Raw genomic sequence first — 27,940 nt, 5'->3', positions numbered from 1 at the left:
GGCACATTCAGTTGCCTGGAGGAAGACCCAGCTGCAGCAGGGTGGTTCCTCCTCACTGGAAGAATAGAATAGACCAGACCAGGTTGGAAAAGACCTTTGACATCATCGAGTCCAACCTATCATCCAACACTAAACCATGGCACCAAGCACCCCATGCAGTCTCTTCCTAAACACCTCCAGTGATGGGGACTCCACCACCTCCCTGGGCAGCACATTCCAATGTCCAATCTCTCTCTCTGGGAAGAACTTCTTCCTAACATCTAGCCTAAACCTCCTCTGGTGCAGCTTGAGACTACGTCCTCTTGTTCTGGTGCTGCTTGCCTGGGAGAAGAGACCAACCCCCGTCTGGCTACAGCCTCCCTTCAGGTTGTAGCCTCCTCTTCTCCAGGCTAAGCAACCCCAGCTCCCTCAGCCTCTCCTCACAGGGCTGTGCTCCAAACCCTTCCCCAGCTTTGTTGCCCTTCTCTGGACACATTCCAGCAACTCAACCTCCTTCCTAAACTGAGGGGCCCAGAACTGGACACAGGACTCAAGGTCTTTCCTCTTGGTTTGCTTCACAGCATCTACAGTTTTGGGGAGAAGAATACAGGGTGGTTTGTTTTTCTTTCTTTCAGGAATTGAGGATAGGGGAAAAACACATGGGGAAAGGGAAGGAGAAATTCCCATGGATATTTTTGCATGCTCAGCATGAGGGGGTTGTTGGTGTCCCAGACCAACCATCCTTCTGCCACCTGCCCCAGAGGCTGAAGTTTGGGCAGTTGGGCAACGTTCCTTTCACAGCCCATTGCTGTCTGTTCACAAGGTGGGGTGAAAGCAGCTGAGCTGAAGTTGTGGCTGGAAAAACAGGGTAAGGAACAAAACTGAGGTGGCCCCTTTGCATGGTTTTGTGAGGGGCTGTCTCCAAAATAGCTGTTGCTGCACTCTAAGCCGTTGGAGGCAAAGCAGAACCATAGGGCCACTCTTACTGGGGCTATTGGAAATGAAGAGCAGGGTTATTCCCTGTGCTGGAGAAGCTTTGTGTGGCTTTAAGGAAACTTTAAACGAATTACTTGTTTGTCCCTTTAACTTCAGGATTCTGAGTTGGAGGGAAGGGAAATTACCGAAGCGCTGTGAAAGGAGGTTTGGTGGAGAGAATGACAAGGGAAGAACCAAACCTGATAGGATGGCTCCAGGGAATTCGAGTCCCTTAACCTTTTGCTCGCTGGTGCGTTGCTTTTTGGTGAGGCTTTAAAGAAGGGCTTGAATCTTGCCAAATATTCTGTGGGTGTTACAGGTTTATGCTGCTCTTTCAACACCAGCGTCTGAGATCCAGCTGGGATTTACTCACTGCTCAGCTATGTCAAGAAACGCTGAATTTGCTCGTTTAATCAGTGCTCGGGTGTTTTGTTGCCCCTCCTCAGTCCCCAGGCAGATATTTTGTGCTTTTTCTCGCTGTTCCCGTACTTCAGGGAAGCACAATTCCGAGGAGCAGCCGCGCTCTTTGACTCCTCCTTCCCCGGCGCTGCTTTTGGGGAGTGACTCTTTCACAGGGCTGAGGCTTGGGTTAATGTTCAGCAAGCCCCAGCTGCAGCCCAGGCTGGAAAAGAGCTCCCCGGTGTTTTCTGCTTACTCGAGCGCCGGCTGTGGGCTGCGTCCAGCAAGCAGTCCATGTGCCAGGCGTGGGTGGCTGAGCCTCGGGCAGCGCTGCCTTGCAGGCGCAGGTGGATCGCCAGTCGCTTCTGCTCGGGCGGGTGGATGTGAGGAGGGAGGAGAGGATGCTGAGGGCCACCTCACTGGCACTGCGTGGGTGACGAGGAGCAGCTCTTCCGTACCAGCTGCGAGGCTCGGCAGACGCTCCTCGACCCCGCAGCGGAGGGCACGGATGGACTGAGCCCCGCGCTCCTTTTCCCCCCTCGCCATGGACAAGCACGGCACGTGTAGCTCCGCGGTGGCCAGGAGCAGGATCATCCCCAGGCCCCGGGTGGTGCTGGCAGGTGCCCGCTCCGCCAGCTGCGCCCAGCTCGGCAGCCTCGGCAGGTAGGGAGCGTGGCTGTGGGGCACCGGGGCGAGCGCTGCTCCTCTTCCTCCTGAAGGCAGGGCGTGGGGGCAAGGCAGTTCCTGGGGCAGGAAAGCTGGAAACAGCCTGCACACCTCTAGAGATGTGCTTTATAATCTGCTCTTTAAAACTGCTCTGAATGCCTTGATCCCGAAATTAACCACCTACCCACCCCGACCCCCCTTTTTATTTTCCTGAAAGTGGGAGCAGTGCAGCAAGCTGTGGAAGTGGGACCTGGGGGGGGTGATAGTCTGTGGCTGTGGGGTTAAACTTCAGGCTCTGTGTTTCCTTACGATGCCAGTGGTAGCACTGCCCTGGCAGGCTGTGGGGTTGGAGGGCTTGGTCAGTGATTGTTTTAGAGCCACATGAAGGTAGGAACTGCAGATTTCTACATACTGTGCCTACTAAAGGATACCACTGGAAGTGGAACTGCTTTGCTTGGTCAATGCTGTACTGTGCGTGTGCTTAAATGACATTAAACGACTTAAGGCTGCTTCTAACTTGTATCTTGCATCAGCTTTGAAGTTGCATCGGGTTTTGGAGTGTCTCCCAGCTGCAGAAAGGTGTTGGTTTTGTGTGGATGTACTCTCAGTGATTTCATTCCTAACCACAGCTCTAACGTGCTCTCATGCTTCTGACTTGTTTTTCCTAGTCCCTTTTTCCTTTGACCTCGCATGTGGAAGGGAGAAATGAAATCTTGTAAGAGATGCCAGGCAAAGGTTTTAAGATTTAAAAAATACAAATAAGAGTAATAATAATCTTAGGGGGGAGGGACCCAGGAGTGATACAGTGAATGGCTTTGGGATGAGCTGTGTGTGAGAAGGCTAGGCTAGCACCGTCAGTGATAAAAATCAAAACATTCAGTGACAACTGCTGGGGTTTGCCAGACGAGTTAGTTGAGTTCCAGTGTCTGTACTGGTGCCAAGACACCTCTGTGGTCAGGCCTGAAGAGGTGTACACTACAGCAGGAACACCAGACTTCCTCGCTGACTTTGACCAGCAGATTTAACTCCTAGCAAGTGGAAATTCTCAGCTGTTCCTTCATATCTCACTAGGGTGAAACATGGCCCTGTGTGGTGGTGTAACCAACACTCCCTGCTGGGATTGACATAAAACATGCCTATAGAGTGCCCCCATGATATACCAGCTGTCCTGCTCTTCTAATTAATGGACTTGAATGACTGTTTATTTTTGCAGCAGTAACTGTGGCATGCTCATTGAGTTCCCATTAAGACACCTACTGCTTTACTTGGCAGTGTTGCGCCTCTGAAGCTCTGCTGAGAAAAAGCCATTGCCTGTCCACCTCCCCATCCCATGTGTTCTTCTGCTTGGCACTGTAAAGCTTGTGGAACTTGAGGCTGGGGGTGGTGGCCCTGGGCTTGCAGGTGGCACTCCAGGTACCAATTATAGAATTGGTTGTAAATCTCAGCCCAGGGCAAGCTTCTCTTGGCAATGTAATAGCCAAGCACTTTGTCTTATGTGTAATAACCTGTCCCTGGGAAATCCAAGCAAGGAGCTTATGACTGTCCTTCCTGTCTTCTTGCATCCCTAAACCTCTCATGCATGAAGCATAGCTGGGTTCCAGCACATCTCTCAACCCTTCCTTGCTCTGTGCTGGTCAGCAGGTTTACTCTTGTGACCTCTTCAAAGTCTCTTGCCTCTTCCCATATGTATCTGAGCAACAAGTTGTAATGACTCGTTGTCTGCTGTGCTGTAGGTACAGCTGGTGGCATGGGCTGCAAGAAGAAATGAGTTCTACCACCCTGATTTACTCTGAGTTTGGTGCTAAAGAAGTTGCAGGGTAAATCTTTACTATGGGTGAACGTGTTGTTGTGAAATGCCTTTGTGTTAATGAAGGATCACACAAAACAGAAGTTCACAGCTTATCTATGGAGGATTCAAGCACAGCAGCAGCCTTTGCTCTGTGAGCCACGGGGTCCCTCACTCACTTTGTCCCCAAGCTGGGCAGTTGAGGTGTACAGAGACTGAGCATCTCTCCTGACATCCCAGTGGTGCTGGAAGCAAGCTCAGGCCGTCTCGGCCGGTGTAACGGTAGTGTGTTTGCAGGATGCAGTTAGTAACTGGGAGGTATTGACTCATTGTGGCCTTGGCAAAATCCCTGGCAGTGTGTGCCACAGGGCTGGGACAGCCACGTCACTGAAGGGCAGCGAGCCTGTGCCAGCTGCCTCCGTGGGAATCCCGTGCTCAGGCTGAGCCTGGTGGCAGCTGGCAGGAGCCCAGGGCAGCTGCTGTGCTGGGGAGGGGTAACGGGTGAGAACAGGTATGCGGCAGCTCCTGTTCCGAGCCAGTGCCACCGGTCCGTGGGGTTGGCAGCCCCACACCGTGGCAGGCCTGTGGACTTTGGCATCCTGGTGTCATGGCTGTAGGTGGAATCACAGAAAGGTGATGAACTTGAGTGGCAGGCTAGACCTCTGTGGCTGCTGGATGGACAAAGCCGTTTAGATGAACGTGCACTCGGTGCAGCGTGTGAGGCTGGGAATAGGGATAGGAATGCCACTTTGAGTTAATGACTCTCATCTAATCAGCTGGTAGATCAGGCTTATCAATTCAGAGTTGCATCAAAGATCACAGTACTCCTAAAGCTTTGTTTTGGCTGGGTACCCTTTCCCACAGTTGGATTTCCATGTCACTGACAGGCCCTTTCCTGTTTGGGCTGATAATGCAGGGAAAGTGAACAACGGGCTCCTCTGCAGTGAGCTTACAGTCAAACAAAGCCCACACAGAGAGCAGGGTTTATGTCCTCTGTGGCCAAAACTAACCCTGCTGTGAGGGGACAGGCACCCAACTAATAGACTAAGCCAAACATGGCTTTGAATGTGTTTCGTTTGACTGTATCTGCATGGGCTTATCAATCTGTGCTCAGTTTCGGTCTGAGATGCCTCCAGGCAGCTCTGTAATTACAGGCAAATTTCTCAATTCCTCATTCTGCTCATTTAGACCCTCATTAGACAGAGTGGAGGCAAATCTGCTGGTGAAGACCTGAGATACAGATCATAGAATCACAAACTGCTTTGGGTTGGAAGGGACTTTTAATGGTCATCTAGTCCAGCCCTTCTGCCAGGGTGGGACATCTTCAACAAGATCAAGTTCCTCAGACCCCTGTCCAGCCTGAGCTGGAATATTTCCAGAGATGGGACATCTACCACCTCTCTGGGTCAGTGCTTCATGACCCTGAGTGTAAAACAATTTCTTCCTCCTCCCTAGTCTGAATCTTGGTCTTTTAGTTTCAAAGCATCACCCCTTGTACTGTCACAACAGGTCCTGATCAAAAGCCTGTCCCTGTCTTTCTTACAGGCCCCTTTAAGTTCTGAAAGGTCACAGTGGAGCTTCTTTGCCCTTAAATGCTTATTGTCAGGTTAGTTGTAACCTATTTAAAACTCCCAGTGCTGTGGTGGAGGCAGTCTCTGGAGTTTGAGTCTCCAGAAGGTGCTGGAGGTGCTAAGCTAAAGCAGTGTGTCTGGGTTCATGTCTTTCACTCCACAGAGCACTGGGCAAAGGGTCACTGTTTCGTCTCTCTGGTGTCACTGGGGGTACCAGGGCAGGAGCTGGGCAGTGCCATGTTGTTGTTGGGAGGGAGAAAGCTGGAGCTGGTAGGAATTGTTCCACGCACACAGAGCTATCTGGCACATCCTCTTTATCACCTGCAGAACAGGCTTCTTCAAAACAACCTTAAATGACACTGCTCTGTGAGCTGCTTGCATAAGGGAAGATCTTGATGAACTGATTGCTGTGTTACTGAAAACAAGCTCTAATCTCATTAGCACATTGTAGCAGTGATATCTTAGCTATTCTTGCTGTTGATGTAGAGACAGACCTTCAAGTGCACCATCCCATGGGTGCTGAGTCCTTGATAAAATGCCTTAATGCAAACGTAAATGGTGGCTGGCAGCAGTGCTGCACGAACCTGAGTGAGCTAGAGGCACCATGGCTTCTTGTAGGGATGCTCTTGGTGAAACTATGAGGGGTGTGAGCAAAGCCCCCATGGTCAGAGATAGAATAGAATAGAATTAACCAGGTTGGAAGAGACCTTTGAGATCACTGAGTCCAGCCTATCACCCAACACCATCTCATCAACTAAACCATGGCACCAAGCCCTCTATCAAGTCTCTTCTTAAACACCTCCAGGGATGGTGACTCTACCACCTCCCTGGGCAGCACATTCCAATGGCCAATCTCTCTGGGAAGAACTTCTTCCTAACATCCAGCCTAAACAGTTTGAGACTGTGTCCTCTTGTTCTGGTGCTGGTTGCCTGGGAGAAGAGACCAACCCCCACCTGGCTACAACCTCCCTTCAGGTAGTTGTAGAGAGCAATAAGGTCTCCTCTGAGCCTCCTCTTCTCCAGGCTAAGCAACCCCAAATATAGGAAGATACTCAGCCATGTAGGTGAGCAGCAGAGGCCCTGCTTCAAACAGTGCTTTAATTCTGCCTCTTTAGCTGCCTTAGCTTAGGTAAGCCAGGGAAAGTCAGGCATGGTAAGAGTAGATTGGGTGAGGTCCTGTTCATCTCTGTCACAGTCATCTGATAATTGCTCTGTCTTGACTTTAACAGTCTGGTCCAAGGAGTTTGAGCCAACTATGTGCTTTTCAGTTTTCTATTGAGGGTAAAGTTCAGTGTTGCTCTTTTGCTGCTTGTGGTGGGGTGGAGGAAGCACTATGGAGTCTGGGGAGTTTGCCTACAAAATCTGAAGGATTGTGAGGGTACCCAAGCCAGGCTTTCAAGATCTGCAGTAGAGCTTCCTTTGGGTTTTGACCTTTGATAGGGAAGTTGTGCAGTTTTGCGTCCTCAAGGCATCCCCTGGCTAAATTTGCTGTCTCTGTGTTGGGAATGGAGTCTTGTGTAATTCTGTCTGAAAGAAAGAGCTGATTAGGTGTGTTTCACCTCAGATCTTGATAAGAAGATTTGACTTCTTTCACACCAAGAGAAGACTGACTTCTTTCATGTTAGTGTGTTGATGCCTTTGAAAGACTGAAGTTTAAACTGTCACTATTATACTGAGCAAAATATCTATATTTTATATAGGTGCAGCTGGGGGTGCATGACTTACTGCTTCAGGAGTCTCTCCCTTGGTTTTCAAACATTCCCATCTGCTGTTGCTGGATGCCTTTATCCTACTACATGATCCTGACCAAGAACACCTGTCGTGCTACGAGCTGCGATGGGCTGATCCTTTCTCTTTGGGATTAAGCACACAGTTCTTCATCTGGGTTTAAGCTGCTTCCTTAGGGTAGGGACTTGGAGGGGCTTTTTCCTGCAGGGACTTATTTTGGTTGTTTTTTTAATCTTATGCTTTGTACCCATTGATTGTTTCTGACCTTGGAGCATATCTGAAGCCGGTGAGATGTGCATGAGTTGCGATGCTGACGTAGTTTTGTTCTCTGGCTTTGTGTCTTTATCTGCAAACTGAGGCCAGTTGATAGAATAACTTCTGACTGCTTTTTTTTTTTTCTTCAAAAGACTTTGTGTTCCATGCTGTAGGTCTGAATTGCTGTGGTGCTGTGAGTTTGTGTGCTGCCCCTCGCTGGCTTTTGAGGTTAACTGGAGCTGAGGTTAATAACCATCTGTTTGTTTCCTGGTTGCCTTTGTGCTTGCTCCAGATCTTTGGATGTGCCTTTAAAAACTAGGTGTAGAACTGAATGCTCCTGTTCTTGCTGCCTTTTTCTCATCTTAGTTTTTTCTGGAAGCAGCAGTAAAGGATTTCCATTTCCTTGCCTCACATTTGTCATGACCTGTTCTGTGAAATGCTTGAGAGGGAACCTCTTTATTTATTCATCTGCTAGAGAGGTATTTCAATGAGGGAAGGACATTGAGCAAGCAGCAGAGCAGCCTAGGCAGCTACAGGTCCTTTGAGAAGTTCTCTGATGGGAATGATTCAAGCCTGGAGTGAACAAATGCATAGCAACAGTGTTTGTTTTATTTTGATATTCAAGAGGGCTAGGAGTTGCAGGAGTGTTTGCTCTCTGTCATGTGTTGACAGTATCTAGGAACACATCAAAAACTACCCTGAGACTGCATAGTCTAGCCCAGGACTGGTGAGCCAGAAACACTTGGAGTCAGTGCTCTGCAGGCATGCAGGTCTTGCTGCTGGCTACCAGAGCTCTACACGAGAGGATTTATAGATGCAATGGTAAGAAAACCATCTATATAAGGTCTAATATCTCCTAACTCTGCTTCTGAAGTCGTGATTAGACTGAAGGTGTTAGAGGAGTCAGCTGAATCTATCCCGAGCTCCATCCAAACCAGTTCTGTGCTTAGATAAGAGGAGAGGATTCCATACTTTTCATAGAGTCATTCCTTTGTGGCTGCCCTTCACCTGGTCTTTCTGGTCAGTTTGCTTTTTGTTTGGTTAATCTTTAAAACTGGAGCTTTTTGTGATGTGGAGGGCGCAACTGAGTGAACTTGATTATTCCACCTACTCTTTGCCCAAGTGCAGCTGAGCGATTAACATTTTAAGCCAACAATCTCCACTTTCCATCTGAGCTGTTGCTGTGTTTCCACGTCACCAGTTGCCCTCCCTTGGCTTGGCAATGCAATGAGGAAGAACAGTCCTTAAGCTGTGCTGAATCTAAAATTAACCTTCTACCCTGGTGCTTGGATTTGTTGTAAAGCACTTTGCAGCGTGCTCAAGGAAAAAGAGTGTTTGCACCAGAGAGCAGAATGGTTTCCAACTTTCAAGGCCTGGCTTTGCTTTGGAGTTGTTCTGTGAGGCAAGAGCAGCAGCTCTGGCTTGGGACACACAGAGCTGGGCTTTGGAGCCTGCTGCTGCTGCGTGCCATTAGCATCCAGCGCCTTGGTGAAGCAGAAATGTGTGCATCAGGTTCTTGAGGGGAAATGTTAGGATGGCCTTAGGGCTGTTTGGTGCACAAGTAGTTCAAATCTGGCATCTGGTGTGACTGGTGGTGGAGCTTTCTGATGCAAGCAGAGCTAAATCATGGAAGCAAGATAACTGGTGCTCAGAGTGGGATGGTGTACAGTGGTTTATTGTTGTCTGGCAAAACAATATCCTTGCACCAGTACTTGATATGGACTCAAGGTGCTGGTAGATCAGAAGTAGCTGCTGACAAAGCTGTAGCCTGAAACCTGGACTGTAAAGATGTTGTGGTGCTTCTCAGATGTGCATCAGGAGTAGTCCCTAATGCTTTAGATCAGTCTTATTCCACTTGGTCATAGCATCTCCTGGACTAAAACCTGCACTCAGGATAGGACATGGGGTCAGTGGCTTTAAACTGAAAATAGGGAGAACTAGATTGGAAGGTGTGAGCATAGCATGCATGCACATGGGTGAATGGAAGTGGTGAACATCCTGCAGCATAGGCATCTTGGTTGATAGATCTTCAAATTCAGGCTTCTGTGACTTGAAATGCTGCTTATAATGGAAGTTAATGCCAGAACTGCTAACAATGGCTCTCTGGAATGAAAAGGAATAAGACTTTCCAGCTCTTTTGCCACCTATTAACTTTTCTAAGTCCTTCCAGAGTTGGGAGGCCAAATGGCTTAATGGTGGCTGGTTTGTTGCCGTGGCTTTCAAGGCACAAGACCTTGATCTGCCTTTTCTTTTCCTTCTGAAAGTCTAGAAATCCCTTCTGACATGTGTGTGGTGGTGGTGTCCACAGGTGTTTTTCCAGCCATCCAGAGTCAGCATGGTGTGTGATCTCTCTTGCTTTTGTATTCATGAGTTGAACCGTTGAGGTATTCTCACAAGTGGGTTCCATTTATCCCAGTTTCTTTAGGTCTTGGAGTTAAAAAGAGATGATGTACAGCAGGGCTTAAATGGCTTGTAAGCCTTTGAAGAAAATGGAAATTAATGTTAGGAGAGGAGTTATTTTATGATCTGCTGAGAACCTCTCAGCTTTGTGCATAGGGGTTGAAAGCTGAACAAGGGCAGCCTGGGACCTTGGCCACCCATGAATTAATCAGGAGGGTGGTTAGAAAATGCTGTATGTTTGGGTTTCCCAGGACACTTGTGCTGCTTCACAGCTGAAAAAATCTGGTCTGGGCAGGGAAAAAAAGGCCTCAGACATCAGAGTTGTTTATTGCTGGAGGTGGAGCTGTGGTGGGTTTTGCATGTGGAGGACAAACCTACTGGGTTCAGTCTGCGGTGGCTGGGAGTTGGAGGGGCTTGCTGTGTGTGCCAGTTTGTCAGAGCATATGTGCACAAGGCCTGAAGCATCTTGGTTGTCTGTGAATGTGGAGGGTATGCGTGCATGTTTGCAGGGGAGTCTTGGCAGCAAGTCTGGCAGCGGTAGGTGGTAGTGTGGAGGTCACAGAAAGGACAGCCCTGGAAAAGCCATGTTGATACTATGTCCTTTTGCATGTTTGGACAGCAGTTTGTCCCCTTCTCCAGGGAACTAGGTCTCAACCTTGTCAGCTATTGCAAAGCAGTAAGCAGAGGAAGCCCAGCACTTACTTCTGTTTGGCTCTTGCTGCAGTCATTAATCACCGCAGCCCCATGTGTCGTGCATGCCACATCGGAGTACGTGGAGCTTAATCTCTGCCACATCTGAGTGTGTGTAGCTTAATCTCTCCATATCTCTTCCTCCCTCAGTACCAGAAACTGCCCTTGCAAAATGAGCCAACTTCCTCCGAAGAGCCCTTTGGCATCCCCGGTGTTGGAGGGCAGGAATTCCAGGATAGACTCTTTGGACAACATGTCAATGGACAGTTTCTGGCTGGAAGTAGAGAACATTAAACAGAGCACTGAAGCTGAACAAGAGGAATGCAGCCTTGCAGATGTCAAAACACAAGAGGGTAGGTTGCCAAAAATGTTGGGAGTGAGGGGAGGAAGGTGAGCATCTGAGAGACAAGATTTGCTGATGCACCTGACTGGTTTAGAGATACTGGTTTTTCCCTTGATAATGTGCTGCAGAAGAAGAGGAGCCCTGCCCTGCCCTGGCTTCAGCCTCTGGGACAAACTGGGGCTCTAAAGGTCAGTCAGGAGTAAGTTCAAGGCTCCAGATGGTTTTGAACAGCCCCTGCTAAGTGTGGAGCCCTTGTTCACCGTGCAGGTGGCTGAACGGTAAACATGCTGTGGGAGCTGGTGGGGTTTTGGAAGGCTTGTTTGTGTTTGTGGTCCTGAGACTTCATCACAGGGGCTTTTATGAGAGCTGCTTTTGTGGCAGGCAGGCTGTTCTCCCTCTGATTCACTAGTTAAGAAAGCCTAATAAACACCCAGAGCAACTTGAGGCCATCCCCACACTTTTTTTCCCCCCTTGTAGACCTCCTTTGGGTTTTTATTGTTTTGTCTTGGGATTTTTTCTGTCTTTTGAAGACTGCTTCATGTGTATGGAGTGTTTCTAATGGGCTTTCTGTAGTGCTGATGTTACCCAGTGGCTTGGAATAACTGGAAGCTGGCTGATTGCTCTTTAAGAGGGGAGCTGCAGTATCTTGGGCTGTTGGAGGGATGATAAATGGTGTTAAGTGTTCAAAGGTCCTGCAGATCAGGATCATGCTTTTCCCAGGTCTCTGCTGAAGACTGTGGTTTCGGTTGGCTGTGCAGCCTATTGAATGGTTGGGTTTGCCTCCTGAGCAGCCTCCAGCTCTTGTGCTGGCCTGATACCGATGAGAAAATGTTGTGAGTGAAAACCCCAGGGTGCTGCCATGCTTGGGAAGGGGAAATTGCTGTCCTGGGTGTGCAGAAGAGGCTCTGGAGAGTGGGGCGGAAAGAGCAGGAGTAGGGAACTGATTGTGCCCACTGAACTCAGCACTCACGAGGCTGCACCTTGCATATTGGGTTCAGTTTTGGGCTCCTCACTACAAGACAGACATTGAGGTGCTGGAGCTGGTCCAGAGAAGGGCAGTGAAACTGGTGAAGGCCTTGGAGAACAGGTTTGGGGAGGAGTGGCTGAAGGAACTGGGATTAAACAGTCCAGAGGAGGCTGAGGAGACCTCATTGCTCTCTGCAGCTCCCTGAAAGGAGGTTACAGTGAGGTGGGGGTTCATCTCTTCTCCCCAGTATCAGGTGATAGGATGAGAGGAAATGGCCTGAAATTGTGCCAGGGAAGGTTTAGGTTGGATATTAGGAAAAACTCCTTTCCTGCAAGAGTGGTCAGGGATTGGAACAGGCTACCCAAAGAGGTGGTGGAGTCACCATCCCTGGAGGTGTTCAAGGAACTTGTGGACATGCTATTTTGGGGCATGGTTCAGTGGCAGTGATTGCATTAGGTTGACAATTGGAGTCAATGATCTTAGAGGTCTTTCCCAACTGAAACAGCTCTATGAGTCTGTCACCATCCATGCCTGCTGTAGTAGGCAAGACATGGGAAACAACAAGGTCTGCTGTTAGTGTCCCTACATAAAGGATGTTAAGTGTGTTTGATAGAACTGGAAGAGAGGCAAAAGTGACTAAGAAGCTGAGAGAGCCAGGAAGCAGTCTCTGGAAAGGAGACCACGAGATGAAAGGCTGTCTGGGGTATCCAAAAGGCTGATATGCCAGAGGTGGTTCGATTGCTGTGTGTAAGCAGGGCCACAAGGAAAAGTGTCTTTTCATGCTGAGCATTAATCTAGCAGGCAGGAGCTGACTGCTTAATTGGTCACTGAAACCAGCCAGACTGGAAATGATGCTCCCAGTAGGCAAGCCTTGCCGGCAGGCTGGGGAAGGAGGTGCGACACGCTCGGCCTCCTGCTGCAAAGGAGCTCAGGCAAATGAGCGTCCTGCTGGAAGGGTTAGTGGCCAGGGGAAACTTCCAGTGGTGTGGGTGCAGGATTTGACTGGTGCCTCTTGACTGGAGGTGTCTCTGTGGTTGATGGTTAGAGGGCTGTGAGGTAGCAGCGCAGCAGAGAGGCTGCAGGGCTCCTCACAGCCCAGGGCACCATCACTTTGTGCACAGAGCTGGAGAGGCTGCGCTCGGGCAGCGGTGGCTGACAGCTCTGTCTGGAGACAGCGTGGCTCAGGCTGCCAGATGGCTGCTGGTAGCCGTGGGGCAGGGTCAGCTTGGAAGCTGCCTGTAGATAAAGCCACTCGAGCCTGCTGACCTAGCTGGAGATTGCTGCTCTGCTGTGTAGGAGGTGGTGTAATGGGAAGCTGGTTGTGACCTGCAGTCAGTGGGAGGCCAGTGTGTAACTGCAGAGCAGGTTGCCCAGCGATGTGGTTGAGGCCCTGTCACTGGAGACATTAGAGAGCAGACTTGTGTGGCCCTGGGCAGCCTGATCTAGTTGGAAGTGTCCCTGCTGACTGCAGGGGGTTTGGACAAGATGACCTTTGGGGGTCCCTGACAACCCAGTGCAATCTGTGAAGTGGGTCAGCTAAAAGGAGGTGATGATTCTTGTGGCCTCAGTAGCAGTTGAAGGGAGCAGAAAGCAGCTTTTGCCTGGGGTAGGAGCAGTGCTGTCCTGTCTGTGGTGTCTGCTGTGCATCCAGTTCTCCCCAGGGTCAGGCAGAGCAGCAGACTGATAAGGTTTGTGGCATCCCCAGAGCATGTAATCATGCCTGGGAAGTGTCTGCATAGGCTGATTCTGCTCTGCCTCTCAAAACTCTGTAGAAAGTCTGTAATTATCATAGAATCATTAAGGTTGGAAAAGATCTTGAAGATCATCAAGTCCAAGCATCAACCCCACACCCCTATGCACATTAAACCATGTCCCAAAGTGCCATGGCTGCACCTTTTTTGAACCCCTGCAGGGATGGTGCCTCCAGCATCTCTCTGGGCAGCCTGTTCAGTGCCTGAGCAGTTGTAGGCTGCTCTGGCTGTCTTAGAGATGTTTGGCAATGAAATGCTTTCTGGTGAAGGCTCCCTGTGGCTGCCTTTATGTTTCAAGAAAGTTTTGGGAAATGATGCCCTCTAGTTTTACAGATTCATTCTTAGTTGTGCCCATCTAAGATGCTGCTTGTCTGGAGCTTGCGAGGCAAACCTCAGCAGTCCTTCAGGCTCCAACCTGTGGACCTCCCAGTTCTGCTCTGCTTCTTCCTGATTTCCCCTTTATCCCCATAAATAACCTATTTCAGTGGTTTCCTTTTTGCATTACTGGCAAACACAACTGGGCCAAAAATATTAGCTAGAGGAACTAAAATCTGGGGCTTTGGCATCAGGTGGTCTGCAGCCCACACGGATGTCCGATTTGGGGCTGCTGTTTGGTGTTGTGTGTTAGATTAGCTTCCTGTTATGACTGGAATTGAGTATTTACAAAATCTGCAAGCAAAACACTAACTTTAGTTGCTCAAGACAAAACAAACCAGGAGGATTTTACACACTGTACTGCCCTGAGGGCAGGGATGTGTGACAACGAGCTGTACAACGGAGGGGTTGTGAATGGGACCACGAGCAGCACAGGAGCATAGGATGTTAGGGGTTTGGAAGGGACCTCTGGAGATCAAGTCCAACCCCCCTGCCAGAGCAGGACCATAGAATCCAGCACAGGTCTCACAGGAATGCATCCAGCTGGGTCTGGAAAGTCTCCAGAGAAGGAGACTCCACAGCCCCCCTGGGGAGCCTGGTCTAAGTGCTCTGTGACCCTCCCAGTGAAGAAGTTCCTCCTCGTGTTGAGGTGGAACCTCCTGTGCTGTAGTTTCTATCTATTGCTCCTTGTCCTGTCAGGGTGCAACTGAGCAGAGCCTGTCCCCTCCTTCTTGAAAAGCTTCATAGCTTTTTGACTCTTGATGCAGCAGTAATAAAGCTTGGCCTGAGCAGCTGTGATAGCTGAGGAGCTATCAGCGTGCCTAGGAAAGGAAGAGCGAGATTGAACTGTTGTGTTTCAGTCCAGTTGTGATTTTCCCCTTTTCTTTTCCCCAGTAAAACCTTTAGGAGAGCTATGCTGGAGCTTCCTGCAATCAGTGAATGTGGTACAGAGAACTGAAAAGATAAAGGCTTTGTGCTCTTCACTGTGTTAAAGTCAAAGCCACCTGCTAAATTGCTTCTTTTATCCCTGGATTTCAAGTAGCTGCCTCGCTCAGGGCGCTTTCTCACTTGCATGAAGGGCATATCCCATAAGGAAAAAAACAGTCTTCAGTGTTTGAAGGGCAACTTTTCATCTATTGAAGAACAATGTTGAATTGAGCTTGTTTGAGCAGTGCTGCTGTGCTGTCTCCAGGCTTCTCACACTTCATTCTGGAACTGGAATGGTCTTTCATTCTAGTGGTGATTTGAAAGAGGCACAGACAGAAGGTGGATGCACAGAGCAGGAGTGACAGTTTTGCTTTTGGTGGGTGATTATGGATCCCATTCCACTTGAAAAGGTAAAGAACAGGGATGGTACATACAGAAAGCTCTGCAAGTACATTAAATGCACTGCCCTGCTGCCAGAGCTCCCTTTACCCAGGTCCTCCATGCAAAGACAGCTTAAAGCAAGAGCATCTGACTTTCCTGCCATGTCCTGTGAACTGAATTGAGTTCCTGTTGCAATTCTTCTGATAAATGCCATGCAGTCACACTTGTGTCCCTGCTTCTGTCTGTCTTTTGAGGGAACCTGTGTACCGTGCCTCTGTATTTTTTTCTTCTCTTTTTCCTCAGCTAGGGTGAGAAGAAAAGAGTATCTGGGTAGCTACAGCTGCCTCAAGTGCTGTGTCCCATAGAATTGGTTTAGTTGGGAGAGACCTTTAAGATCACCAAGCTCAACCATTAACCCAGCACTGCCAGATCACCACTAAACCATATCCCTCAGCACCACATCTACACAGCTTTTTAAACCCTCCAGGGCTGGGGACTCCACCACTGCCCTGGGCAGACTGTTCCAGGCCTTGACAGCCCTTTCAGGAAAGAAATAATATCCAACCTAAACCTGATTTGGTGCAACTTGAGGCCATCTCTTCTTGTCCTGTTGCTTGTTCCCTGGGAGAAGAGACCAGTCTGACACCCAACTGCATACCTGGGCTAAGATTTTGAGAGTAAGCATCACTTCCCAACAAAGATGGAGTGCCCTCCCAGTGCTGTCCCATTGCCACTCCAGAAAAGGGGTAACTAAAGCTTCTGTTTTCATGGAATGAGCTGGGTTGGAAGGGACCTCTAGAGGTTTGCCTCTGAAGTGTTGCTGTTTATGTGCTGCCCAGGGAGGTGGTGGGGTTGGCCTCCCTGGAGGTGTTGAGGAAAAGCCTGGATGAGGCACTCGGTGCCATGGTCTAGTTGATTAGTTAGGGTTGGGTGATCGGTTGGACTGGATGATCTTGGAGGTCTCTTCCAAGCTGATTGATTGATCTCTTGCCTTGCAGAGGGAGAAGCTGAAGCTGAGTGGCTCCAAGATGCAGGTCTGTCCAACCTCCTTGGGGAGCATGCCTCAGAAAATGACAACCTCGTGCTGCTCTCCACCCTGACCAAGACGCAGGCTGCGGCCGTGCAGCGGCGGCTGGACACCTACTCGCGCTCCCGCAGGAGGAGGAACAAGCAGCCTGTGCGCGACGTCCGAGACATCTTCGGGGTGGGCAGCTCAGAGGTATCTTCCTTTAGAATACAATTAACCAGGTTGGAAAAGACCTTTGAGATCATTGAGTCTAACCTGCCATCCAACACCACCTAATCAACTAAACCATGGCACCAAGCACCACCCATCCAGGCTCTTCCTAAACACTTCAGTGATGGTGACTCCAGCACCTCCCTGGGCAGCACATTCCAATGGCCAGTCTCTCTTGCTGGGAAAAACTTCTTCCTAACCTCCAGCCTAAACCTCCCCTGGCACAGCTTGAGACTCTGTCCTCTTGTTCTGGCGCTGGGTGCCTGGGAGAAGAGATCAACCCCCACCTGGTTACAACCTCCCTTCAGGTAGTTGCAGAGAGCAAGAAGGTCTCCCCTGAGCCTCCTCTTCTCCAGGCTAAGCAACCCTAGCTCCCTCAGCTTCTCCTCATAGGGCTGTGCTCCATACCCCTCCCCAGCTTTGTTGCTCTTCTCTGGACATGTTCCACAAGTCAACATCTTTCCTAAACTGAGGGGCCCAGAACTGGACACAGGACTCAAGGTGTGGCCTAACCAGTGCTGAGCACAGGGCACAATGACCTCCCTGCTCCTGCTGGCCACACTGTTCCTGATCCAGAGCAGGATGCCATCGGCCTTCTTGGCCACCTGGGCACACTGCAGGCTCATGTTCAGCCTATTGTCAACCAGTACCCCCAGGTCCCTTTCTGCCTGGCTGCTCTCCAGCCCCTCTATCCCCAGCCTGTAGCGCTGCATGGGGTGGTTGTGGCCAACGTGTAGAACCTGGCACTTAGATGTGTTAGATGTTTAGTGGCATCTCCTGAAAGACTCTGTTGCTTTGTGGCAGCTAGCTTGGCTTTCTGGACCTGGGGGTGTGGTGAGTTGATATTTCTTCCCCCTCCAAACCCCTAAGAATTTGGCAGCCCAGTTGGAAGCAAACAAAAGCTGTATTTACAAGCAGAACTCCAATCTACAATGGAATGCTATATTTAATATTGCAACAATATTTACAGGTATTTACAACTAATAAACAGCACAGGAACCCCCCTGGTCAAAGTGCCCCTTTACCTCCCTGTACAAAAGGGAGAAGAGAGAGAAGCAGAGAAGTTAATACCCAAACAATGCAGCCAAGGTCAAGCAGAAGCGAGTTAGTGTCCCCCTCAGAGTGAAGAAGCAAGAAGAGAGGAAAATTGGTTTGGGACAGCTAGTTTTAGCCCCTTACCTCTTCCAGTGGGATTGTTTAGAATTACCTTTATCTTCCTTTTTACACCCAAGAGTGATTGATTTACATATTACTACTTTTCTGCTCCAGGTCTGTGAACAATGTTTAAAGGCACAGCCTAAAACTCCCCCGGGGGGCTCCTCTCATTTCCTCATGCATGACTTCATCTCTTGAGCTGAAATGAAGCTGAGGTGGTAGGAATTACTGCACCCAGTTTGTGGGGTTAAGAAGCTGCTAGGAGCCCTGCAGATCCATAAGCTTCCTAGGGACTGCTGGAAGACTGCTGGATGGTGTCTGAGCGCGGCAGCCTCATGCAGCACTGCTTGCGTTTGGGGCCCTCTTGTGTTTTTGTTAGTTCAGTGGCAGGTTAAGTCATGATGAGCAAGAGAAAAAAGAGAGACCTCCCAGGAAGCTGTGAAGCTTTCTAACAGAATAAGCCTTCCTGTGTTTTCACTACTTCTGGCAGAAGTAAGGGTTTGATTAACAGAATTGCCTGCCAAATGCCTCCTTATTCTTGTCAAGGTAGGTCACTGTGTAGCTGAATGAAGGCAAGCTCTTAGCTGCTGATGTTTGCTTGCTGTGCTCTCTCTTGTGATGGGAGGCACAGGGTACATGCAGCTTGGCTGGCCCACCGTTCTGTAGCCCTTCAGGGCGTGAACTGCGAGGGGGAAATTGGTTAACAGTTGTGTGAAAGGTAGAATTGGCTTAATGGGCTGCAAAAGCATCACAAATGCTCTCTGTGAGACAGTCATCCATCTTTCCACTCCTCTGCCAGATCCTCTAATTAGCAATCTTGATTTCAGAGCAATCTTCTGGCCCTAAGCTGGAGCAGCATTTTCTGAAGACCATGCCAGGGTTTATTCTGCCAGACTTGGGTCATCTTGTAGTACTGGTTTGTGTAGGTAAAAATAACATCTTCTGGTTTCTTTTTCAGGAGACAGCAGCAGACAAAGAGGTGGCCAGCAAAGATCAGTTGTGGCACAGTCTACGGACTTCAAGTGTACAGAGAAGTAAGAAGGAAGTTTAGTTCTTTTTTAATGCAGAAAGGGACTGAAAGGAATAGGACCTGAAGTAGGGCTGGAGCTGGATGGGAAGTTACACTGATCTGGGCTCTGGCCTTGTTTGTGAGGTGGGTTTGAATGCATGGTTATCCCCAGCTGTGGATTTAGTAAGGCTCTTCCAGGCTCAAGCATTGCCAGGAACTGCTGCTCAAACTGCTTAGTCTTCAAGAAAGCAACTAGAAGATGCAAATAAAATCAGTCTAGCAAAGATCATGTGGTGAAATCCCCTAAATGCTTCACCCAGCTGGGGAAAGAGAAGTTAGCCATAGGTATGGCCTTTGATTTAAGGCCATGCCCATGTCTTGCCAGTGCTCTGGTGATCATAGCTGTAGTGCTATGGCTTTAAGCTAATCTTACCCGAGCGATGAGTCTCAGAGCCGTGCTGTGACAATACTTTTCATGTGTTGATACAGTGTTGGTCCTCAGATCTGTCTCAAAGTGCTCTTTTCAGCACACTTGCTCTCTAAGCTTCCCCCTTCTGATTTGCTGAAGTTCAAGATGATTTCTCCTCTGCAGCAGACAGCCAGGATTACTCCTGCATGGTGCGAAACACTGGGAAGGAGGAGGCATTCAACATGGATGTTGCCTACTCAGAGCAAGCAGCTGTCCTGCTCAAGGGATCATTCCTGCCTGAATCTAGGAGGTTAAAGGATGGAAATGCCCTGACTGTAAGCACTTGCTAGAATTTGTTTGTTTCTTCTTGTGGAGAGGGATGCAAACCACTTGATTCAGCTGCATGATCAGCTCTTGGAAACATCCTCTGTGGATGGTGTTGCAGTGGGTCTGTATTGGGTAGGTATTTTTAGACAGGTAGTGCTGTTATCCTGGGTTGTTTCCCCTGAAAGGAGGAGAATAACTGCCCTTTCTTACTCCTAATTCTATCACTTTTCTTTTCTGCAGAGGTACTGGGCTGCTTCCAAAATTCAAGTAGATTGGAGTGGGTACCAGGCTGTCTTTAATTTAGATAAATTAGGAACTCAAATATCATTAAAAAGCAATACCCCCCAAAAATTGGAAATGCTTACTCAGCTGTGGGTGGACTAAAAGTAGGAGTAGCTTTGGCCATTGGTCTGGTGTTGAAAACAGACAAATCAATAGACCCCAGGTTATGGCAGGGAATAGTGAAGATGCAGCAGAACTTGGGAACTGGTGGGGTGAGTAGTGCTAGCTTGCCCTGAACACTTGGGAACTGGTGGGGTGAGTAGTGCTAGCTTGCCCTGAACACTTGGGAACTGGTGGGGTGAGTAGTGCTAGCTTGCCCTGATCCTCCTGTGTGTGTTTTCCCTTAGAAATTTAAGATCCCCAAAGGCAGACTAGGAGTGACCAGGATTGGAGATCTATCTGCTCAGGACATGAAGAAGATCCCCACGCTGGCCCTTATTGAACTGACAGCTCTCTGTGATATTCTGGGTTTTGAGTTGAAGAGAAACAAAGCAGCAAAACTGAAGACAACAGGTTGGTTGTGTGTCATATTTAAGGGCTCTTGCAATGCCTTTTTTGGTGGTGGTTTTGAGGGTTTTTTTTTGCACTGATCTTCTCAGAGGTTTGTGTTTTAACCAGAGAAGGCCTTCAGTAAGGACCCTTGTGACTGATGTGTTCCTTGATCAGAATTTCTCCTGGGAGTCACTGGATCATGCCATCAACCTGGCACCATCTTTGTGTCTGACTATCAAATGCCCTTGGCCTATTTAACTATTCCTTTCTTTCTCTGGTATCTCCAGCTACAAAATGTGCCACCTGAGCCTGCAGTGGGGGATATATCCTTTACACCTATATTAGAGGTGATGCAGACTTAAAGCATGTTGTTTCTGTTGTAGAGAAAAGACTCTTTGGAGTTCCACTCAACACCCTGTTAGAAAATGACCAAAAACTGCTTCCCAACACCAAGGTCCCTCTGTTACTCCAGGCAGTAAGTTCTCTAGTTTCATTCACACCTCTGATCTTCAGAGTCAGGAAGCCTGTGATAAGGAAGGGCTGACTTCTCATTCTCTGTACCTAAGAGCTTTCTTTTCCCCTCCTTTAATAGCTGCTATCCTGCTTGGAAAAGAGAGGACTGGAAACAGAAGGCATTTTGAGAGTTTCAGGGTCCCAGACCAGAATCAAGGTATGAGTGCTGAGCAGTGTTTGAAAGTGTCAGAGGTGATCAGGGAGTGTGTTGCTGGAGCAGGTATCTAAATGCCCTGACTTGTCTCATCCTTTCCCACTACCACTGGAAATGTCCATTGCTGGGAGATTTGGGTGGGTCTGCTGCAAGGGTCTTTGCTCTCTTGCCTTGATAGGTTGTCCTGGTGCTCAGCTAGAGAATTTGCCTTGTGTTTGCTTATTAAAGCATGTGATAATTTTTGTTAACAGAGTCTGGAACAGAAGCTAGAAAGGGATTTCTACACTGGCCTGTTCCGCTGGGATGAAGTCCACCAGAACGATGTCTCTGGGCTGCTGAAAAGATTCATCAGAGAGCTGCCAGCCCCGCTGCTGACAGCAGAGTACCTCCCTGCATTTGCTGCTGTACAAAGTAAGCCTCTGCTTAACCCTCTGGCATCAGCTTCCTGGCTTGTGCTTTTCTTGTGAAGGTCTTGGGCTCTTCTGTCAGGTGTGGTGGGAGCCTGTGGGCGCGACGCGATGGTTACGCAGAGCATGACATGAGCAGCAGCCAAAACTGAAGTCTGCTGGGTGCTGCATGGCCTGAGAGTCAGAGTCACTGGGCCTTGGGTGTGTACATCCTGTGTAGGAGCATTGTCCTGGGGTCTTCAGTTGTATTGGGTCTTTGGAGGCTGTGAGCTGCTGCCACAAATTAGGACAACTTGATAGACAATGACGTGGCAGAGGGCCAAGGTTGCACAGTCTTGGCTGGTCTGCAGGTAATGCAGTGTTCTTCAGACACCTTATGTTGAGGGCTGTGCCTCAGTGGGTGGTTTGAATCCGTTAAGCTCACTGCTCATTGATGTGCACAACTCTTTTTGCTCAAGAAATGGGGAACAGTGAGGTCTTTTGATGCCCTTCAAGGCATTAGACTTCCTGGTAGCAAATCTCCGAAGCATGTCAGCCATTTGTTTGCAACAGAGGCAATTCACTTCATAGGGGCAGTGTGAACTTGATTTGCTTCTCTAAAACAAGGTCTCAAGCTCTAGAAGGCAACCACTAAAAAAGTAATTGCCTTATTTCTTGGGGGATTCCCACACTCAAAAAAGAACAGTGTCAGAAGCCTGCATCTTCTGGAATGTTTGCCATTCTCCCTCTAGATATCCCAGACCTGAAGCAGAGATTGCAAGCTCTAAACCTCCTGATCCTGATTCTGCCAGAGCCCAACAGAAACACTCTAAAGGTAACTTGTCCTGGAATTAGCTGGGGAAACCCAATCCTGTTCCAGGCTTTTGTTCAAGGAAACTTAGCAGCTGTTGTAAATAATGTCCATCATGCTGTTTGGTTTGTTTCACTGACCTGAGGATATTGTCCTAGTAGTAGAAATTGGTCACTGAACTTCCTGAGTGGAGAGAGAGGATTTGCTGAAGGACAGCAACACAAAAAGGCTGATTAAATGCTCTCTCCAGCAATTACCACGGCAGTTTCTTGAGCACTGTCAGTAATGGATGTCTCAAGCCTCTTCCTCTCCCTTTAGGCTCTACTTGAGTTCCTCAGCAAAGTGGTTGCCAGGGAGAACAACAACAAAATGAACCTCTGGAACGTTTCCACAGTCATGGCCCCAAATCTCTTCATGCACAAGGGGCTGCCAAACAAGATTCCAGAAGGGAAGGAGAAGCAGCTGGCAGAGGGGGCAGCTGACGTCGTGCGGATGATGATCCACTACCAGGATTTGCTCTGGACTGTGAGTCATGCAGGTGGTCTGTGGCATGGGGTAGCAGTGTCTTGGTCTGGTTAGACTTGGGATAAGGGAAAGGACAGCCTTGGAAATTTCACTGGAATCAAATGTCCATAGGCAAAACCTCAAGCTGAATTCCGAGCCTACTCGCATTCGCAGCATGTAGGTATTTTGTCTGAGGAGCTTCAGAAAGTGCTGCTTAGGCTCTTAAATGCCTGCTTGGTTTGTTTTAATTCCTGTTTTCTCTTTCTCCCCTGCCCAGGTCTCCTCTTTTCTGGTAGCCCAAGTGAGAAAGCTGAACGAGAGCAGCAGCAGACGGTACCAGTTCTGCGACAAGCGGATCAGAAACCTGCTGCGGAAGATTCACGCTGATAAAGACAAGGTGGAAAAGAGCCAGGCAGAGGTGGGTCAGGGCCTGGGAAAACAGAGAGTCATAAGTCTCAGATGCTTTCAGGAGAATCCAGAAGCTGTCATCTCTTCAGTTTTAATGGTTGTTTCCTTCAGTCGCTGGGGCTTCTGAGGGTCCACCTCCTTTTACAACTACCTGAAGGGAGGTTGTAGCCAGGAGGGGGTTGGTCTCTTCTCCCAGGCAATCAGCACCAGAACAAGAGGGCACAGTCTCAAACTGCACCAGGGGAGGTTTAGGCTCAAGGTGAGGAGAAAGTTCTTCAGAGTTGTTAGCTGTTGGAATGTGCTGCCCAGGGAGGTGGTGGAGTCACCATCCCTGGAAGTGTTCAAGAAACGATTTGATGTGGCACTTGAAGCCTTGGTTTGGTTGTCAGGAGGTGCTAGGTGTTAGGTAAGAGGTTGGACTTGATAATCTCTGAGGTTTTTTCCAGCCTGGTTGATTCTGTGGTTCTGTGTCGCTGTTGAAGGTGCTGATTTCAGAGAGGAGAGCTGCTGCTCAGGCAGTCAGGCAGACGAGCTGATGCTTTGGAAGTGCCATTAGCACACTTCTGTCAGCCTCGGGGACCTGCACAGTTTTTGCAGAGGATGTAAGACTGCAAAGTTAACTTGCTGCAGTCAGACCCCATTAGAACAGTTCAGGGTTCTCTACAGTTGATGAAAACAGCCGTGAGAAAGCAGCAGCTGAGCTGAGCTCAGGGAAGGATTTGCGCTGAGGGCTTCCTTGTTTGGCTTGGTTTGCAGCTACCGTTCTGAGACTCAGCAGCCTGCAATTCAGCTGCCCAAACTCCTCTTTCAGTCATTTAAACGGATGCCAGAGTAGTCTGCCAGCCTTGTGCACCTCAGCTGGTCAGGTTTCGGGCTGGCCAATGCCGTTTCCATCGGAGGTTGTGCTGCTGCCCGTGCGGCTGCTGCCTTCGGACAGCAGAGAGCACCAGCGCTCGCTGATGGAGAGCAGCGTTTGCCGCCCCAGCCAGGGGTTGTTTAGAATCCTTTCCTTGAGGTTTCACAGCCTAGGGCATCATTTAGTCCTGCTAAAGCGGAGGTACCCACAGCAGGCTGTTCAGGATCACGATGTCCAGGCTGGTTTGGGGTCTCTCTAGAGGGGGAGACTTCACAACCTCTCTGGGCAGCCTGCTCCAGCAAAGAAGCTTTTCCTCTTGTTCAGTTGGAACCTCCTGGCTTCCAGTTTGTGCCCATTCCCTCTTTGTCCTTCTGTAACCTTCCAGCCTGGAGTATGTGTGGGGTAAGAAAGAAATCCAAATTATCTGAGCACCTGGCTGGTTGCCCCAGAGAAGGGCAAGGAGGCTGGGGAGAGGCCTCGAGCACAAGCCCTATAAGGGAGCTGGAGTTGTTTAGCCTAGAGAAGAGGAGGCTCAGGGGAGACCTTATTGCTCTCTACAACTACATGAAGGGAGGTTGTAGACAGGTGGGGATTGGTCTTTTCTCCCAGGCAACCAGCACCAGAACAAGAGGACATAGACTCAAATTGTGCCAGGGGAAGTTTAGGCCTGAGGTGAGGAGAAAGTTCTTCCTAGAAAGAGAAATTGGCTATTGGAATGTGCTGCCCAGGGAGGTGGTGGAGTCACCATCCCTGGAGGTGGTGGAGTCACCATCCCTGGAGGTGTTCAAGAGGGGATTGGACATGGCACTTGGTGCCATGGTTTAGTTAGTCATGAGGTGTTGGGTGATAGGTTGGACTTGATGATCTTTGAGGTCTTTTCCAACCTTATTGATTCTGTGATTCTTATACTCTCTGCTCTGTTTTGAAACTTGATTCTTTAGCTGACAGCAGTCTGTCTTTAAGCACTTCCTTCTTTTTACCTTGCTCAGCCTTCCAAGACTGTGAAAGTCCACGCTTCCCTTCTCCTGAAGGATTCCCTGGAAGTCCATCTGAACAATGCAACCAGAGTTGCTGATGTCTTGAAGCAGTTTCAGAAGAACCTCTGCCAGAATGGCTGGAATATTGTTAACACTGTCAACCTTCTCAAGTGGTAAATTGCTTTCCTCTGGGTTGGGTTGGGTTTTTTAAAAGGAAGAAAGAAAACAAAGAGCAGGTGGCCTAGCTGCTGGTTTCTGTCTGATGTGGTGGCACAGTGAGCCCTTAGGAGACTGCTGGCTGCTCCTTAATTCTAAGTTTTGGGAGTAGTTTGTTGGATGGGACAAGCTAATGTTAGTTCCACAGTGCTCAGGAGGTCAGGAGTCCCCTCTGGGCTGCTGGATGGTGAGAGAACTCCAGCAGGATGTGCACAGCCCTGCTGAATGGAAGAGAAAGTGGAATAATATTCAACACACATCCTCTGTTAGCACTCCTGGAGGTAAACATCCTACCTGTGGAGAGTTGTTTGCCTGGAATAGTATTTGCAGCTCGTGTGTGTTAATGTAGGAGCTTCCTAAATGAGCTCTGCAATTCCCTCCTATGCTCCAATTGCTGGAATAACCTTAAAATAAATGAACAAAAGATTTTCTCTGTCATCATGCCCTGAGGACTGTGTTTAGTAGGTAAAGAGTGAACCTCCTGACTGTGTCCCTGGGCAGATGATGTCTAGATGAGGGTGGATGGGAAACTGGCTGAATATGGGTCAGCTAGGACTAGTATCTCACTAACAAGCTGCTACTACAGCTGCCAGAGTCTTTCTGCAGATGATCAGCACTTCAACACACCAACAGGTCTCAAGTGATGCTCTCAGAGAGCTTTGATTTTTGTGCCTGTTGCCTTCCTGTTGAAAAGTCAGTGTGTGTGCATGGTGTGCTTCTCACCAAGTGAGGAACATCTGCCTTACTGGGGGATTTTTGTCACCTTTGAGTGCCCTTTTCAGCAGCTGCACTGTTCAGAAGGATCAACAATGCCTCCCTCCCATGGCCTGTTGCTTCCTTGACCCTTGCTGGTCTCTGAACCATCATCAGTTTTGGGGAAGAAACATTACTGAACTACCTGACCTGCCTTTTGCAGGGCTTTGTTCACTTCATTGTGTTTTTCCTCCTACAGTAACAACTCAGTGGACTGCACAAACTTGCTTCTATATGAAGTGGGAGGCAATATTGGTAAGTCTGGGTGGCAGCATCTGCACATTTATTGCAATGAAAAGGGGATTTGTCATTTCATCCAGAAAAGGATGAGAAGAAACAGCCTCTAGCTGAAAAATGTCTAGGAACAGGCTGCCCAGGGGAGTGTTTGAGGCAATGTCCCTGGAGGTATTGAAAGGCTGTGTAGAAGTGCTGCTTAGGGACATGGTTTGGTGGTGGTCTTGGCAGTGTTAGGTTTGTGGTTGGATGATCTTAAAGGTCTTCTCCAACCTAGATGATTCTATGATTCTGTATCTCTTTTTTCCATGCTTAACTTCTCTTAGGAGGGAGTTTAAAAAGGATGAGATTTGGAGTGGGCTCAACGTTATGAGACAAAGGAGCAAGAGTGGATTAACCTCACCCCCAGCAAACAGGCTCTTGGCTTCATGGTTCACATAGAATGGAATGGGTTTGGGTTGGAAAAGACCTTTAAGATCATCAAGTCCAACCCATTCTTTTAACTACCCAGCCTGGTGCTGAGCCATCTCCCTCAGCATCTTATCTCTGCAGCTTTGAAACACTCCCAGGGATGGGGATTCAACATGTCTCCCAGCCATCACTGCAGAGCATTTGCAGCATGACTCTGTGGGCAGCTTGCAGCCAGGACTTCCAAAAACATTAATGGATCTTGCTGAGAAGCTGCCTGTCAGGAAAGGTGGAAACCCAGAACATCCAGAAGCCTTGAGGATGGAGCATGCAAAACTCCATCCATCTTGAAACCAAACCCTACTCCCATTCCTTTGAATGCAGCATGCTGAGCTCCCTCTCCTCTCAAGGGTAAAGATTCATGTTTGGAATTGGGAGTAGAGCTCAAAGCCACAAACTGCATTAATCTAAGTAAAGAGCAGCTTCATCCTGTGCCTTGAGACTCAAAGGAGTTGATGATGTTCATGAGTCACTGATTTCTATTTGTCAGCAGGGCAATGCCATCGAGTGGAGAGAGGACTTGAATGATATGATTGTAGCAGCAGATTGGGGGGGAGTCTGAAAATGGGAAGGAATTCTTCTGCCCTGCCGCAGCTGCTTCTGGAGACTGTTGGATCCCAGAGGGCTTTGTCTGCCCCTTAGAATTTCTCTTAGTAGCCATCTGTAGAACAAAAGCTGTGTCAGGGGAAGTAACTCATTCTCTGCATTGGATCCCTAATGTATTTCACGATGGTTTGTCAAGTGCTGAAGCCCTTGGGGATCAAAACAGAGATAACCTTTCCACAAAGGTCAAAGCTTGGGCTTAGTGTAGTTGGAAGAAGCATTTAACAGAAGTTACTTCTGAGCAGTTGTGGTACTGACATTAATGTGAACAAATACCAGGGGCTGTAGGGGGGGAAGAGATAAACATAAAGCCCAATCCCTAGCAGCTAGAGGGCTAAGGATATGAAAAGTGTTGGTTTGATTTGATTATTTTTTTCCCCCCTTTGAATCTGTTTTGATAGGTGAGCACTGCCTGGACCCAGACACTTACCTCTTAGACCTGTACCACATCAATCCCCATGCTGAGTGGATAATTAAGCAAAATCCATCTTACCCTTGGGTGTTCTAAGGACAGCAGGAGCAAAGCTGAAGCATTTAGTTGGAAGCTTTTTGGAAGGCATGGAGAAAAAGCTATGGAGATGGTCCTGGTTTAGTCCCAGACTGGACAATGCTTGTGTCTTTGAAGGAAAAGCAGCTTTGTGTGCTGCTTCCATGACAGCTGGCTGTGAGTTCAGCAGCCTGCAAGCCAACAGGGTGTTGAGAACAGGCAGCAGTTACTGTCAGGTAGCTGAACTTGCAGGGGGTCTGCTTATTCGTGGCAAAATAACCTCCCAAGACAAGCCCTGCAAAGAAGGCTGCGCTGATTCTGCAGCAGAGTTGAAATGCAAGAGAGGAAACGTCTTGAAGGTCTCAGCCCTGGATTTGCTCTTTCTTTTGGTGACTTCATGTCTTTGAGAAGAGACAGTCAAAGGCTGCAGAGGTACTAATGACATCCCTTTGGTGAGATCCACTCT

General features: G+C 48.8%; 1 protein-coding gene across 1 annotated transcript; it reads left to right on the top strand.

Moving 5' to 3' along the window:
* Positions 1-1,897: 1,897 nt before the first annotated feature.
* On the top strand, positions 1,898-27,690 carry ARHGAP40 (Rho GTPase activating protein 40). Its single transcript, XM_054173487.1, has 16 exons — positions 1,898-1,993; positions 8,122-8,129; positions 10,600-10,802; positions 16,192-16,412; positions 18,544-18,619; positions 19,187-19,338; positions 19,960-20,125; positions 20,488-20,579; positions 20,697-20,774; positions 21,023-21,182; positions 21,910-21,992; positions 22,287-22,493; positions 22,750-22,890; positions 24,726-24,886; positions 25,882-25,937; positions 27,389-27,690. The coding sequence occupies exons 1-16, from the start codon at positions 1,898-1,900 to the stop codon at positions 27,493-27,495; spliced, it is 2,007 nt and encodes a 668-aa protein (XP_054029462.1). The 3' UTR covers positions 27,496-27,690.
* Positions 27,691-27,940: the final 250 nt, after the last annotated feature.

The sequence above is a fragment of the Dryobates pubescens genome, chromosome 26 (assembly GCF_014839835.1).
Source record: "Dryobates pubescens isolate bDryPub1 chromosome 26, bDryPub1.pri, whole genome shotgun sequence".
NCBI lineage: Eukaryota > Metazoa > Chordata > Aves > Piciformes > Picidae > Dryobates > Dryobates pubescens.
This window is presented reverse-complemented; position numbering and strand designations above follow the sequence as displayed.

Bases quoted from the DNA above. Each gene is read 5' to 3' on its own strand.
- ARHGAP40 (XM_054173487.1), top strand. From the start codon at position 1,898: ATGGACAAGCACGGCACGTGTAGCTCCGCGGTGGCCAGGAGCAGGATC. The intron at 16,413-18,543 runs GTATCTTCCTTT...TTTCTTTTTCAG, and splicing joins TCGGGGTGGGCAGCTCAGAG to GAGACAGCAGCAGACAAAGA. The intron at 25,938-27,388 runs GTAAGTCTGGGT...CTGTTTTGATAG, and splicing joins TGAAGTGGGAGGCAATATTG to GTGAGCACTGCCTGGACCCA.